General features: G+C 42.0%; 1 protein-coding gene across 4 annotated transcripts in view; it reads right to left on the reverse strand.

Moving 5' to 3' along the window:
* Positions 1–16,977, reverse strand: part of CLINT1 (clathrin interactor 1) — a 57,642-nt gene that overhangs the window by 25,631 nt on the left and 15,034 nt on the right. For all 4 annotated transcript variants that reach the window (XM_055126642.1, XM_055126639.1, XM_055126641.1 and 1 more), the window contains exons 2-3: positions 1,549–1,653; positions 744–840 (exon numbers count right to left, since the gene is read on the reverse strand). In XM_055126642.1, the coding sequence (XP_054982617.1) occupies positions 744–840; positions 1,549–1,653 (202 nt within the window). The remainder of the gene's footprint in view (positions 1–743; positions 841–1,548; positions 1,654–16,977) is intronic.

The raw sequence follows: 16,977 nt of genomic DNA on the forward strand, positions 1-16,977 counted from the left end.
TGTACCGTTTGGAAGGCACAGAAAAACTTAACTCTCTTGTGGCACGAAAATATGTGGGGATGAAAGAACAGATGTCACATAATATATCTACATTATATGACAAGCTCAGAACTAAATGAAATGAGTCAGATAAAGAATACACATGTGCAAATAGATACTTTAGAATCTTAACGTGTCAGAGTCTATGTTTTAAGTCAGTATATATTTTGGTGCAGAATACTGTGCGATACTGTTATAAATTAGGCATATTTTTATGTACAGAAGACAGACCATAGGTCTTCATCTTAATTGCTCATACATTAAACGGGCATCCATTTTACTTCATACATTTTTAGTAGGTAAATTTTAATAAATATAGCCAGTATTTAAAAGTTTATAAATATTAATTTTAAGCACTTTACATTAATAATTGTTTATGGTAACCAGAAACCGACACACATTAGCAAGTCTATTTCTTTTACCCTTGACTTGGGGGGGCGGGGGCTGGCGACATTTAGCGGTCCTCAGGGATGACTGGCTCAGAGGTTTCTCCTGAGGTGGTACCGGGAGCCACTGTGTGGTGCTGGGGATTAAACCTGGGAATAAACCCCATTAAGCATCTATCTGGCCTCTTCTTTTTATGACTTTCGAATATTCAAGGACGCTACATACTTTAAAGGCACTATGCACCCAGTATCTTCAAAGTTCAAGCATTTGTTTTCAACTCCTTTTGACAAATTATAGAAACAATCCAAAGTTCATACCTTATAAACTCTTCTCCAATTCTTTTTATTGTCTTTTAACATTCGGGACCAAAGCATGTTCATAAGTTCTGGAAATTGTTCATACATAAATGTGGCCCTGCAAAAAAGAAATTTTTCTGAAGATTTTGCAATATATTTATTTTGACAGTAGATGGCAGCCTTGTTCTAAGATAATGTGCTTTCCTAAAGAGCATAAAAAATTTAATCAGCTTAATTTAAAAAAAAAGCAAATGATATGCTTCCTCAAATATTTTCCATATTTTAAACAATATCTAGCATATTCATAAGCCCCACTAATAGCTTATTTCACAAGTTGTTCGTTCATTCATTGGCAGTGGTCCAGCTGTTCATCAGAAGAAAATTTCCGAAACTTCATTTCAATTATACGTTATTTGTCAAAATTTTATATGGTAAGGCACATTAAGTCTCTAGGCTTCACTGGAAAAGAAAGCCTTTGTTTTACTCTTTGAGCTAATGTGGGGGCCCGGGGTGGGTTTGGGCCACACCCAGCGGTGCTCAGGGATCACTCCCGGAGGAGCTGGGGGACCACACGTAGTGGCAGGGGTGGAAGCCAGGTTAGCTGAGGGCAAGGCAAGCCCCTACTGCTGTACTACCGCCACGGCTCATGTTGAGCTAATTTTTAAGGGGCATGCCCTGTATAAAATTTCCTCCCCTATTATATGAGTGATAATATAAACATGTTTCTGGCAGCAAAACTGTTTGAAACTGAAAGCAAATTTCACTTTTGTGTGTGTGCTAAAATAGTTGGATTCTTTCTGCACTGCTGAGTCAAATTATCACTTACTTGGCAATCTCTCCCATGAGCTGCCCAGAAGGTCCCCAAGGATCGTCATTCGTTGCTTCTCGAACCTTAGACTCAATCTCTGAATAATTCATAACCACATTGGTGCTGTGGAGAGGGGGGGGAAATGCACGCACATACGCACAAAGATTAGCATCAAAACTGAGAAACACATGAAAACTTAATAATGACACTACCGGGCGCCCTAATGAGGTGCCTCGACAGGGTGGGAAAGAAAACAGCCCTTGTGCACAAGGTACCCAAGGACACAAGCGAACACACTTAACTTATCCGTAAGAAGGTTTAACTATTCCATTAGCTTTCAAGAATACAGATGAGCGATTACATCAGAGCTGGCCGAAATCCAGTGAAAAATGGCTTTGGCTCAAATTAAAGCAGAAACTGAACAGGCACTATAGTCTAAATTGTCAGTTCCCTAACCAGCCCCTGGTTCCTGGGCACTCTTGGGTTTCCTGCTCACAGAAATTCTGTAAATTAATCAGCAAAAGTATATAATAGCTGGCATAAATCACTTAAAAAAATCGAATGTTTTTGATTTTATGTTTAGAACTACTATGAATTTGAACTTGACTAATCCTATGACTTTCTGCCACTTGGCTCATGCATACTTTCCGTGCCATTAAGCGGGTATGTTTGATCATGAAATTACAAAGCGAATGTAACTTTTACTTAAGGTCAGTAGTCAAGAACATGAACTTGAGATGTCAGAAAGAGCTGACTGCAATTCGTTTCTTTCTGCTCTTTGACAAAATTAACTGAATTCTCTCATTCTTAGTTTCTTCAAGTGTAAACTGCAAAGAAGAATACTACCCTAAAGCGAAGTTATCGTGAGTACATTAAAACACAGCATCTCACATACAGGAAATACCCAATAAATGCTAATATTTATTGTTAGAACTAATAATCATCCATTATAATTAAAATTAGCATTATTTTAGTAAGGATTAGCTTAAAAGAACACCTGAAAATTAAGAGGAGATGGTAAAGTGATTATTAAGCAGAATTTTTCATGCTTATCTAGATTTAAGAATTCAAACATTCTGAAGAATTTAAAAGTACTACGAAACTGTGACATACTACAGCTGTATTTGACATCTAAGGAGCTATTAAAACAGATGTCTGCGAATATAGTAATCAAATCTTCCACTTAAATCTTAGAAAATCATGAAAGAACATAATGTGAAAGCCTAATAGCATACAGCTTTTCAGTAATTACAAAGTTCTACTTTTTAAGAAAGATAGGTTAAAACTGACATTTGAATCCCTTTCTCAAATAGAAAGCAATATACATTTCAAATTTACTGCAAATACGTCAATTTCTTTAAATTTAAGGACACACTAATAAACAATTTTGGGCCAAATATCAAAGGATTCATTATGCATATAAATATACTTGTTAAGTCAAGACTAAATTTGGCCTCTAGACTTATGTGCAGAACCCTGTTCCCAGGGAAAAAGTGAGATCCTTTTACTTTCCTGCAAATCTTGGATGAAGCTCCCTTCTAAAATATCAACTAGGCTGATAAAATGAAAGTTACTTCCGTGGGGCTAAAATTAATCTATAATCTCCCCTGCTTCCTTCAAAACCTAGCTCTATTACTAAGCAAATTTCATAAAAATGCAGCAGTGGTTCTACTGATTAATTATTTTAGTTTAAACCTCATGACATTTTTTTCTAATTTTGTCAACATTGCAACTAAAAGCAAATCAAGGCAGTGACAGGCAAGGCAAGATGCCACAAAATGATGGATTTTAGACTGATTTTGTTTATCCTATGGCTGAAGAATGCCTGGCTTAGACACTTGAAAGTGTCAAAATGCAGCTGTGGGAAAGAGCAAGAACAATTCGGATTATAATTCACCCAAGCATTTCATTACCAAGAATGCACTTGAAATCTGTTTGCATTGTTTAATTTGTTGGAGAACAAGATGAAAGGAGTTAATCTCTAGTCCATGTACATGAAATATTTTTACAAGAGCCTTCATGAACACCACCATTCTCTGCACACTACTTTCTTGTTCAAGCTATAAAAGCCCATGGGTCAAACGGAAGGTTTCCGTAAACCTTCACAAGACCCGTAGCTGAAGGCCTGCTTGTCTGAGTGCTGTGTTTAGTCGGAGAGGTGGCAGGAAGCCAGCAGGTTTAGATCTTGGTTTTCCTTGGTTGGAAAACAATGGGAACTATGTGAAATGACAACCTGCCACTAGCATGCGTTCACAAGATCGGGAGTTTATTTACAGAAGATAAGGTAATGATAGTAACCAGAAAAACCCAGAATATTTCCATGAAGAGAATCAAGTCCTATTTTAAAGCCCTTTTCCCAATAAAAGTATCGCTTTCAAAAACTGGAAAGAATTCTTAAGATCTGAAGGCATAAAGAATGCCCAAATAGGCTTTTTAAGCTGTATCTAATTCAGAAACAAATGTCAACTAAAACAACACTGTACAGTTTAGTCTTATTCCAGGTCACTTAAAAACAACCACTTCTAAAAATGCAGAAATGGCATTCTGATCTTTCCTGTTTTCTACTGCCCTTAACCCAAACCTTGACTGTACTGCCAGTTACCTTAAGAAAAATGACTCTTTCCCCACCACACAAAAAAGAAAAGTCAAAAAAATTATGTCCAGATGTGAAAGGAAAAGCATTTTAGGAATTTATGTTAATTCCTAAAACTTCCTTTCTGATTGACACATGTTTTATGAGTGGACGTTTCAGACACTAGATGGGGCTCTTGCAACAGTTTTATGAAACGCGCAATGCAGACAAAGGTCTACCACAATTACAATGGTCTCTGCAAACAAAATTATTTTTGTCTCATTGGAAAATGAATGACCAAGAATGAAGAACACACAAAAAAGCTGCATACATTTTGCAATTTTTATGTTACAGCTGATGGTGAACCTGCTTTAACATGTTTTGCCATTTGCTTGAGACACATTAGCGAGAGGTCAGTACCAAGAGTATCCCCAGTGAGATCCCCTGGACAAACAACTATGAGAAGTGACCATCTCCAGTTCAGCACCAGTCCGTGACGGCCACATGACAGGGATGTGATGGTTCAGTTTGTAAATTATATCCCTTTGGCCATGCTCTGCACTCCTGCCTCTTTCATTGCCAAGACTGCCAACATCATTTGGGTCAAGAGTTTAGAACTAAAATAGGGTTTTTGCTTAAGAGATAGTAAAGCTTCTAATTTTCGTTAAAAATTGGTAACGTGACTGACAAAAAGCGGAATAATTTTTATAGTTTTATGGATTGTTTTTATTCTGTTAAAGATTTAAGAATCTGCTTTGCTAAAAGAAAACAATATAATATGGTCTTCTTTTTTATTTTTTATTTTTTTTTTTTTTGCTTTTTGGGTCACACCCAGCGATGCTCAGGGGTTACTCCTGGCTTTGCACTCAGGAATTACTCCTGGCGGTGCTTGGGGGACCATATGGGATGCCGGGGATCGAACCCTGGTCGGCCGCATGCAAGGCAAACGCCCTACCCGCTGTGCTATCGCTCCGGCCCCCTTTATTTTAAACTTTTTATTTTAAACTATGACTTCCTTTGTTTTGAGATCTGAAGAATATTTAGCAGTATTTTCTTCTATGCTTTAAAAGCTTGTGTTGTAAATGTATAGCCACACTTAAGAGAACTAGAAAAACAAAGACAGCAAGAGACAGGGTCCTAAGGAATGGTTTTAAATGACTGTCTTTTTCTTTATTCTTTCCCGTATTTTTCCAATTTTCCCATGAACATTACATTGTAATCACGGGAAAATTATTGAATGTCATTAGAAACATAAATCAAGTACTTTATCATCATTAGCTACATTTTAACTATTTATAGGCGAATGAGCATCATGGTAGACCACATGAGTATTATTTATACTTCCAATGCCTTGTTTTATCAGGCTAATAAGTGCAAAGCAGTAACTAAAATTTATGTATACAAATCTAAAGTATGTATACCAATGCTATATGTTGTAAAACCACAGGGAACAATTTAAGTACCTAATATTGAAATCAAAAGGATTATTAAAAACTGCCTTAGGAAAATGATTCTTGACATTTAAACCTGTAGTTCAGAGTCACTTTTTAATTTCAATGCAAGAAAAAAAATTAGGAGGCATAGCTGTGATGCAGAAAAAAACCATTATATCACGGCAGAGCCTGGCAGGCTACCCGTGCGTACTGGATATGCCAAAAACCGTAACAATAAGTCTCTCAATGAGAGACGTTACTGGTGCCCGCTCGAACAAATTGATGAGCAATGGGATGACAGTGACAGTGATATTCCTTGTAATCTTTTAAAAATAATAAAAACACTCATAAATATGAAGAAATTTCTCAGGTTAAAATGTCACTCAAGGGCCGGAAGGGCAGTCGAAGAATTAAGGCACAGGCCTAGTATGACTCGGGTTTGACAGCCAACACCACCCGGGTCCTTCAGCACCATTGGGCAAAGCCCTGGAGACACAATGCTGGCTGGAGTGGCCCCGGTAACTGATTCCTGGCACTGAGGGTCCCAGCTGCATCACATCTTTGGGCCACTGCAGGCCTGGTTGGCAAAGAATTGCTGGGAGAGGCCCTGGAGCACCAACTGGGAGGTCTCTTGCCAGGAAAATGTTTCTAGCCAAAACATTAGGGAAATACTCTGAAGAACATTTGCCCTAATATACTGCCTGATCATTAACCCATTTGCCTTTACCGCATTATCCTTCTTTGTAAGATAATAGGCTCGGTATCTTTTAAAACCAAGTTACATGATATTATAGGTCTATGATCAGTATACAATTTATAGTCAGCAACCACTCCGAAATTCAACAAAAACCTAACTTTTACTGTTATCCACAGGACTGGAGCAATAGCACAGCGGGTAGGGCATTTGCCTTGCACACAATCAACCCGGGTTTGATTCCTCCGTCCCTCTTGGAGAGCCCGGCAAGCTACCGAGAGTATCCCGCCCGCACGGCAGAACCTGGCAAGCTCCCCGTGTCGTATTCAATATGCCAAAAACAGTAACAAGTCTCACAATGGAAATGTTACTGGTGCCCGCTCAAGCAAATCAATGAACAACAGATAACAATGCTACAGTGCTTTATTGTTATCCAAAAAGAAAAAAAAAAGTATCTGAAGCAGGAAAAATGGTGTAGGGATGTGGAAAAACAAGCTACGTGGCTGGATATTTGCCTCTGATGAATCAATCTTTTCTGGATCTGGAAATGAGACGCAAAGTAATGAAAACAGTTTTGACTCAAGTAGTGGTTCCTTCAAATTCATGTTCTTAAAGCAAATGTTAGCATGTCAGATGGTGTAGTACCTTAGGAAACATCTACAGAGCTCAGACAAGGAACCAACTCCTCCATATCATAAGGAAACAAATATCAGCAAGTCCAGAAGAATATGGTTAGACCTAGTACTGGCTAGTGTCATACTCAAAAATGCTGAACTAAGGTCTAAAAAGAGAACTTGTCACAAAAACTACATTTCCTTTGGGTTTAGTCAATATGAAACAGAAGTTCGATTCAAATGGAGAGAGCCAACGTATTACTCCCCTGTTAAACTTACTCTTAGAAGCAAGATAAAGAAACTAATAGTTTAAGGAAAAACTAAAATTGAAGAGATCTAAAATTTCATCCAGTCTTCCACAATAATGAGATTTTAAAAGAGTAACCTGGTGACTTACAAAAACATAAGTCCCTTTGTAATTCACTATGATTCAATAAAAAAAAAGTTTTTTAATATCCTATTTCAATCTAATACAATATCCTATGTATACAAGATGATCGTGTGTGTATTGCTTAAACATACAGGGCTGGGCTATGTCCCTCTGTTTCTTTATTTTAAGAGGGATGATTAAAATGCTATGTGCTTGGGGCTGGAGAGACAGAGTAGGGTGCTTGCCTTGCACCGTCACCCAGCACCACATATGGTCCCCTGAGCACTGCTCAGTGTGGCTTCTTCATCACCGCCGACCCCCTCTCATTCCCCTCCCCCCCCAAAAAATAGAGGCAAGAAACTGCCTAAATTGAGGTTACCTGTTTCTAGGACATAAAAGTCACAGAAAAAGCTATCAGTTGTTAAAAATACCAAGCTTCCCCACAAGATGAGACAATAGAAAAGAACCCCTGCCTCACATGAAATTCTGGCGTAAGCTGTAAGAAAATTAAGAATCGCATATTCTTCTCTAAACCAAAAGCTCTTCTCACATCAACTCACAGCAATTTAAAATCTTTGATCCATCTGACCAATACCAGCCTTCAGTTTCTTCAACAGTTCAGTCCACTGTTCTAATTGGGGTAGTTTTAATCACTCAGTATTTTTCTATTACCTAACAGTGTTAGTTCACATGGCTTTCACTTTATTTGTGTTATTGGGGGGGCGGGGAGCCACACCAGATGCTCAGGGGTTACTCCCACCTCTGCACTTAGGAATCACTCCTGGTGGTACTTGGGGGGCCCTATAGGATGTCGGGGACCAAAACTATGTCAGTTGTGTGCAACCTGCCGTATATCTCTCCAGCCCATCAACAGTCTAACCTTCATTCAAGATTTTAGATCGCATTTGTTGAACATTTAGCAAATAAAACAGAATGAAAAGCTCTTCTATAGCAGATGTTCGGGTTTTTCTGGCACAGAGGGAGAGCAGGGGACCACTGAGAACACCGGGTGCTGCTCTGTGGCTGAAGCAAAGGGTAAAAACAAACCTCGTTCCCTCCGTAAGAACTAGCTGAAGAGCACTGTGTTCCCCTGGGCAGCATTTTGGGTAGGCTTTTAATTCCCTTAGATGGGAACTAGCTGGTAGAATGCGTTAAGTACAGAGAGTCTCTGTTCATTTGAAGGTGCTGGGATGAAAAACGTCGCGCATACAGGTATGGATGGTCCCTGCTGGGAGAGAAACTTCTGAATCAAAGAAGTTTTAAATATTGGAGGTAGTTTTTCAAAGTTGAAGCTAAATTAGTTTTACATAAAACAGGGATAAAAGTCACAGTCTGTGGCACTTCGAAGATCAGAATGACAAAATCCAAGTCCTTTCCAGGGCAGGCCGGGGGGCCTCTGTGAGGAAGTTCAGGGGTCTCCATCCTTCACCCCCAGCATGGAAGGTGAGGCTCTGTCCTCTGGATTCTCTCTTTAACACCCCCCCCCCACTATAATATCTCAGGCAAGAAATTTAGTATGGCAGAACACTTCTCACACTTTAAAAAAATTTTTTTTAACTGGCTCGATATAAATATGATTTCTTGTGAAAAATCTGATCTGTTAGAACTTTTTTTAAAGCCAAAATATTTTAAAAACCAACATTCTAATTCTTTATGAATAGAGTACGTCCAAGAAATACCTGCTTATGGAGGAGTTTACTTCAAATTCTAAGAAAAAAACTTCCAGTAGGAATTCAGTGCTACGTTGCATGGGCCAAAACTAACCAGACTCACATCTAGAATTTCTGAGATTCCTAACAACTGACAAATTTCTTTTTTTCCTGGCGAAGAGGGGGTTTAGACCACACCTGGTGATGCTCAGGGGTTGGTTACTCCTGGCTCTGACTCAGGAATTATTCTTGGTTGTACTAAACGTGTACTAAAGGCAAATTCTTATTTCATGGCTAATGTAGAATTCAGGGTCGGAAACAGTTCATTATATAAGGAATCATTAAAGACATCAACACCTCAAATTTAGTTTAAGATGGCAAAATCTGTTCCAAACTAGAATGTATATATAAAAAAAGCAAAAACACAGAAGCTGTGTCTTAAACACTTCATTTTACATAAAATGTCATTATTTATCTTTCAACATTGTCTTTTGGGGGTAAGAGAAACTACATATGGTTATTTCAATACCTAAAAACAAAAAATCAAGAATTTATTCAAAATAAGAAAATACTCAAAACATAATGGTATTTAGTGGTATTTCTCCCCCGTAAAGACTACCATCTACTTACTTGTTCCAAAAGGTACAGATCTTTGGGTCACTATTAGTGTGACTTATATTGGCAACTTTTCAAGGAATTAGTTTAGTGATTTATGTAGCAGATGTGCAAGGAAAACTACTCAAAGGAGATATGCCAAGAAAAACATCCTGATGTCCTCCACTAAATTATGACCTCTGGGAGAAAGAAACTATAAAACTACTTCCCTTTTTCCCTACAACTTCAGTGGTTAGCAACAGCGAATAAAATAACTGCTTGATAGCAGCCTTTTTAGATATTAAAATAACCCCAGAACTGGTAGGAAAAACGAGACCACACGAAGGGAACATATGTGTATTTTCATGACTGCTTGATCTTGTATGGTTATTCTGTGTAAAATCAAGAATTTTCTGTATATTAATTGATCAGTCATGTCTTTGTATCACAGATGATGTGGGCCTGAAATCTGTCTCTGATCCCAGGACAAAGCCACAACCTTTCCTCCCCTCAAAGGTTAGTTCCCAGGGTTATTGTAAGAGTTGGTTTATTTTTTTTTTTTGGGGGGGGGCTCACACCTGGCAATACTCAGGGGTGTACTCCTGGCTCAGCACTCAGGAATTACTCCTGGTGGTGCTTGGGGGACCATATGAGATACCACGGTTCGAACCCCAGGTTGGCCGTCTGCAAGGTAACCGCCCTCCCCTCGGGATTATCGCTCTGGTCCCTCCTGTAAGAGTTTCAGTGGAATGGTATTTAGCATATGTGGTCAGTTTTGTCCCTGTTTTTAGTTACTTTTAGTTTGAATATGTTCTTTATATGGGCCCATTTGCCTAGTCTGGGGTAAGTACTTAGAATTTACCCACGTAGATCTCACTTATTGTTAACAAAGCAGTCACAGTAACTAGCAACCTATCCAGCCCTGGGGTGGACAATGCAATCGAGATTTGGGGGGCATGAATTCTATAGCAAGGTAAAAAAGATTCTTTGTGGTCACGTAAGACATGACTGAGGAGCGGAAATTGAGTTATCACTAGAGACAAGCATCTATTAATGTCAGACCAGCCCAGAACAATTACTAGTTTATATTTACTGGAGAGTATTTTGTGGGTCACTGTCCTGAGTAACCTAGGAGCACTGCCACGTAGAAGCTAGGGTTTAATTTACGTCAGGTAGCAGTTTCACTTTTGGTGCTTATCAGATAAAAAAAAACAACTCCCTCCCCCCCGCAACTAAACTCATTCATATCAGTTATTGTGGGGGTGGGGTGTCAAATACAGCAAATTACACCCCAAAGATCTTTAAGCCATTGTAGTAGCACTGTAGCACTGTCATCCTGTTGTTTTCAATTTGCTCGAGCAGGCACCAGTAACGTCTCCATGGTGAGACTTGTTGTTACTGTTTTTGGCATATCGAATACACCACGGGGAGCTTGCCAGGCTCTGCCGTGCGGGTGGGATACTCTTGGTAGCTTGCCGGGCTCTCCGAGAGGGGCAGAGGAATCAAACCCGGGTCGGCCATGTGCAAGGCAAATGCCCTACCCGCTGTGCTATTGCTCCAGTCCGTAGATAAGAGCGGGATAGTCTCGGTAGCTTGCCGGGCTCTCCCAGAGGGAGGGCCATTGTAGTAAGGGGAATTACTTAATGGTAAGTTTGTAATTTAGGAATATCCAAAGTAGCAAATGTCCAAGCATTCAAAATTCCAAAAAATAGGGACCCTCTGCGCCTAAAGACTTTGACTCCAAAGATGTAACACATTCGGGCATCCAGCGCAGTACCCGAGAGCGATGCATTGGGACACCAAACTGGGCTACAACTCAGTGCTGCTGGGGGTGGATTTTTTTTTCCTCCCCACCCTGTCTTCCTGCATGGAAAGCGGCGGGCTGGCGGCACCATGTGGCAGGCGCCATCTTCTGATTCCAGACCCACAGGTATTCGGATTTTACTTTGGGGGCTCCCAGGAACTCATGGGAAGGGGGCGTAAGCGGCACGCCCTCGGCCCAGATAAACCCGGAGCCGCTGAGCGCGAATCGGACCCTCTGCGCCTAAAGACTTTGAATTCAGAGACTTCTTACAGCAATGCACTGGGACTGTGAGCTGGGCTATGTAATTTCTGGCAGAATTTTCCCTGGACTTTATACAGAAATCCAAACCCGCGCGGACGCAGCAGCGTCCGCGCGACTTAACATTTATAATTGTCAGCAATGTGAATCGGTTCCATTTGAACAGGTCTGACTTGGGGGGGAAACTCCAAATAATAACAGTAAGTTTTTGTTGAAAATATTGAAGGTTTTTAATGTAGCAGCCACCTCGGGACTGTGAACTAAGCAAAAGCCCCACGCTGGCCGACGTGGCGTGGCGTACACCATACTATGAGGCGCAGGAAGGGGGATGAGGGGGAAAAAGAAAAAAAAAAAAGGGAAAAGGAAAAAGAGAAAAAAAAAGAGAGAGAGAGAGTTATGTCAACTATAGTGAGTTTTGTGTTGAATTATGGAATGTAATCAAGGTAAAGAACAAATGAAGTGAAATTCATTAGTTATACAGTAGGGGGTAGGGGGTGGGGGCGGGGGGTATACTGGGGTTTCTGGTGGTGGAATATGGGCACTGGTGAAGGGATGGGTGTTTGAATATTGTATAACTGACATATAAACCTGAGAACTTTGTAACTTTCCACATGGTGATTTAATAAAAATTAAAAAAAAAAATTCCAAAAAATAAGTATTAATCCACGAGGTTACAGAAGGGCCTTTCCTTCTGCAAGGACCCACCTCAATATCCTGGTTCCTCCTCCTCAGCGCAGGCTGCCATAGGGGACAGTCCAGCGACTGCAGCCACCCGAACGGTGACAGGCTTACAAGAGTTGTTCGGACGCGGGCCACAAGGCTAGAAGCGACTCTGGAAAGGGGTGTGCCTGTCCACCGAAGTGAAAGCCCGGATTGTGTGGTTCATGGCAGCGGTGGCTCAAGGGAGAAGCGGCGCAGGGCAGGCAGAGGCAGCCATCCTGGAGCTCCCCTCGGTGCTCCGACAGACAGCGCAGCACGCGGGGCTGTATCGCAGCTGTGCTCAGAGCTTACGCTTCGCTCAGTGCTCAGGAGCACCCTGGCAATGCTGAGGGACCATATGCGGTGTTTCTCCCTGTCCTACCTCTGAAGCCCCAGCCCATTACTTTCTTTTTTTCTTTTTTTTTTTTTTTTGCTTGTTGGAGCACACCTGGCCATGCACAGGGGTTACTCCTGGCTCTGCACTCAGGAATAACTCCTGGTGGTGCTCGGGGATCCTATGGGATGCTGGGAATTGAACCCAGGTCAGCCGAGTGCAAGGCAAACGCCCTACCCGTGTGCTATCACTCCACCCCCTCCCCCACCCTCCCACTATTTTCTTAACCTGGTGACTACTTTCTCCTAAAATCCCAATCCCTCTTTCAGCCCATTTCAAACAGTTGTTGTTTTTTTTTTTAAGCCAAGTTTCAAAAAGCCTTCATGATTTTTTTCTAACTCATCATCTGTCCACCTAGTAGTAAAACTCAACATGAGGCTGTAAGTTCCCTTAGACGGTGTATCTGGACAGCCAGTGGAGTCCTCCGAGCTAACCGAAGGTTCCATATAAACAAATTTCTTTCCCTCCCTGAACTGAGTTTGTAACTGCAGAATCAGCGCTCACAGCACTTTCACACTCGTCTGTGAGCATGCAGAGTTGTGAAAGGTTGGAGCTGCGGAGCTGTGTACTCCGGCGGGGGCCAGAAAGGCCACGTCCCAGCTTCCTGTTGCCCTCTCTGTTCAGTGCCATCCTCACAACTTGGCGCCTTGCATTGGCCGCGCTGGTGCGTGAGGCCCCAGTGTGGTGTCGGGGCGCTGTGTACTGCTTGTAAGTGTAAGACTGCGATGTGCCTTACAGAGATCTGCAGGCACCGTTTATCGCTGCCGGTCCTTAGGTCAGCGTTAATCAGTCAGTAGTGGTATGTTCTAAGAATGAAGTCTGTGCCGGAGGAGAGCACAGTGGGTCGGGCACTTGCCCTGCACGCGGCCAACTTGAGTTTGATCCCAGCATCCCATGTAATCCTGTGAGCATCGCCAGGAGTAATCACTGAGCATCGCCAATGTGACTCCCCCTGCCAGCCCCAACCCCAAAACTTTAAAACTATAATAATACATTCTCTTTAGATAGAAAGATACAAGATTATATAATGATTGGCTAAAACGTTGTGACTGGGGACTGTCCAGCAGGCAGGGCTCTTCCTGCCTTGCGCACGCTGACCTGGGTTTGATCCCCGGCATCCCATAGGGTCCACCAAGCATGACCAGCAGTGATTCCTGAGTGCAGGGCCTGGAGTAAGTCCTGAGCATTGCCAGGTGTAATCCACAAATAAAACCAAAACCAAGCAAAATGTGACCAGGGGCTGACAGGTACCTAATCCTGCACTGCTCCCGGAACCAAGGACTTTACCGTCTCCACGATCATGGAGGTTTTCTAAAAGAAATTATTCAAGGAGCAAGAACTGACTGTATATATAATGGCATTCTGTTTCTCTGTCAGTGCCTAATAATGAATGCTTCACGCAAAATGGATAATGCACTAGTGAATATATAAATAAAATCTATGCCATCTTAATAACGGAGAATGTGGCTTGAGGGAAAGCAACGGATTAAAATATGAATCAAGGGGGCCAGATTAGAAGCCCTTTGACCAACAAACACAAGTAGAGTGACATGATAAATACCACCCTCACAAAAATTGTTTTGAAATAGGGAAGAAAGGAAAGGCCACTGTGGATTAATGCTTCAGCTGGGGGATGGAAGGGGAAGCATAGCCACAAAGACGTATGAATTTTCTGTATCCCCTAAAACTACTTAAAGATTTCTAGTCAAGACAAGATTTTAAGACTAACTTGGAACAATACTTGTAGAAACGTGAAGAGGTGAACACAGAATCAGAGGCTGAAAAATACTTAGCAAGCTCTGACGGTTCCCCTGCTACGCTCCGTGTCGGCTGTGGAGCCGGAAGCTTTGCACAGCACCTTGTTTCTTGTTGTCTTTGTTTGGGGGCCACACCTGCACGCAGGGATCATCCCTGGCGGGGCTGGGGGTGGAGGGGAAGCCATAGAGGGGAGCAGGGATCCAACCCACGTGCAAGGCCGGTGCCCTCCCTGCTGTTGCTCCCGCTCCAGCCCTGCACAGCACCTTGTGGACAAACCCTGTGTGTGTGTCCAAAGCACGTCCCCGTCCTCGCCCGGTGCTGAGCGCTGTGCTGACCGGAGAGCAGTGCTTCTTAGGTGTTCCTTCCACAGCGAGGCGCGCGGCAGAGGCAAGTGCGCACTTCTAATTCCCCAATTCACATTCTACTTCGAAAGATAATCATACTTGATTGCTTACTGGCTTTTAAACACATAACTCTGGGCCAGGCAATGCCCTGAGTCCATTACGCACACAATTCACGGAATCCTCCTAACAACTCCATGAGGCAGATAATATTATCCCCAGAGGAGAAAACTGAGGCACAGAGTATGATCCTCCCATTCAAGGTCACGTGAGTGGTCTTTGTGAGATCGGAGCCCGGGCAGTCTAGAGGCCCATGTCCAGACCTGGTGCTCTTCCCTGCTGTCAGAATCTTCATCTGGCCTTCTGCACCCCCCGCCCCACTACCCCCCAGCCTCCACACTGTTGTCCCCTCTGATCCACTTTCCAACACAGTGTCAGCAGTGGGGGTGGTTTACTGCTCTGCAGAACACAATTCCACACAGGCTTCTTCCCGCAGTCCAACAAGCCAAACTACCTGCCACGGTCTCCAAGCCCCTGAAACACCTCCGGGCACTCCCTGCTCCTGATACCTGCTCACCCACCTCCACCAGCTCCTTCCTGTCTGGGGCATCTGACTCTGGAGCGCTCTTTCCGCTTCACTTCTGCACCCCCACATCCCCTAAAAGGTCTCCTTCACCTGCACATTTCAGACAGCACCATTTTTCACTGTCTTCTTCAATCCCTTTTCTTGACCGCACTCGGGGAATATAAAACTTTTTTCACTTGTCCCTCCCCACCAGAACTTGTTTGCAACAGCGCTTCAGTTATTTAAAAGAGTTTCAGGGGAGCAGTAACTGTATATGAAATTAATCAGCTGGGCTGTTCTGGGGTTTCCGCACTCCTTAGTAGGTAGCGTCATTCTCCTTGGGATAGGGGTTGTCTGACTGGAGTGTACACCTACAATTTGAATTTTCTTCATCAGAGTTTATTTGGGCATTAAGGTATATCTAACACGCCGAAAGTAGGATAATAATCACCACATATTCTAACAACTCATACTTGAGGCCTGGGGGACATGGCTCGGAGGCTCGGATGCAGGCTTCGCATGCGGCAGCCCTGGGTCTGATCCCCCGGCACCAAGTGGCACAGCCATGTGTGGGCTCAAAAACCAAACAAACAAAAAAACACAACAAAACTCAAACTTGAGGGGCCAGAGAGATAAGCTAGCCGGTAAGGTGCCTGCCCTGTAATGGAGGACCTGGGTTCAATCCCAAGGTCCACCGGGGACTGCCTATGTCCCCTACTGCCCGCGTCCCCTACTCCCCCTACGTCCCCCGGGCACTGCCAGGAGGGATCCCTGAGCATCGCCAGCGTAGCTCCCACTCAGAACAAGCCAAAAACACCCCCCTTATGCTTGAGTATGTTTTTCAAGCTCTTCTAATGTTCAAATTACCTACATTTAAAAACATTATTTAAAATTGTGCAATATTTGCTGCATATAAGATGTCATTAAATTTTTTAAAGTAGGTTTATTTAGTTACTGGTAAAATTCACTTATTTTAGGACAAGTATTTCCCCTAATTTATGTCAAAAAAAGCATTAACATTCCAAATGAATTATGTATTTGGCTTGGGGTAATGGAGGTATAAGTCTATACTTAAGGTATACATTAAGTTTATCTGCAATTTTCAACACTTATTTCTGTAAATACCGTAGTTATTTTACATTGTTTACTAAAGAAAGTGCTGATATCCTGCAATCTAATTAGAACTGTACAGCATAAGTGAGACTTAAATCACTCAGTAATCAGCCCATCGTATAAACAATCCAAAATTCAATCAAGAGTTAGAACGTGACTAATAAAGCTGTGAAACTTAAGTAGATTTGTATCAGAATACATCTCTAGGAAAAAATACATTTTGGGAGAGGGACAAAAATTAATTTTATAAAATTACTTTCTTGAAAATCATTTTCGCCTATATATTCCACTTCCTTTGTTATCTTTTTTGAGTCACAGAAAGCAGATTACATTGCTAGGGATGGAGGAAGCAGCACTGAGAATTAAAACTCAGTATTTTTGACAAATCTAATTTTTATAAAATTTTTAAAAAGTGAAGATAAAATCTTGAAACTTTTAACTATTAAAAAAAACACACACCAAAAAAACCCACCACCAACACATCCAAACGTTTCCTCAGCCTAAACTGAGGAATATTATCTTAAATAATGGCTCTAGTCTGGTTTGGTTTTGGATCCCACTGGGTGATGCTCATGGATCACTCCTGGTG

This window comes from Sorex araneus, chromosome 2, assembly GCF_027595985.1.
Source record: "Sorex araneus isolate mSorAra2 chromosome 2, mSorAra2.pri, whole genome shotgun sequence".
Classification (NCBI taxonomy): Eukaryota; Metazoa; Chordata; class Mammalia; order Eulipotyphla; family Soricidae; genus Sorex; species Sorex araneus.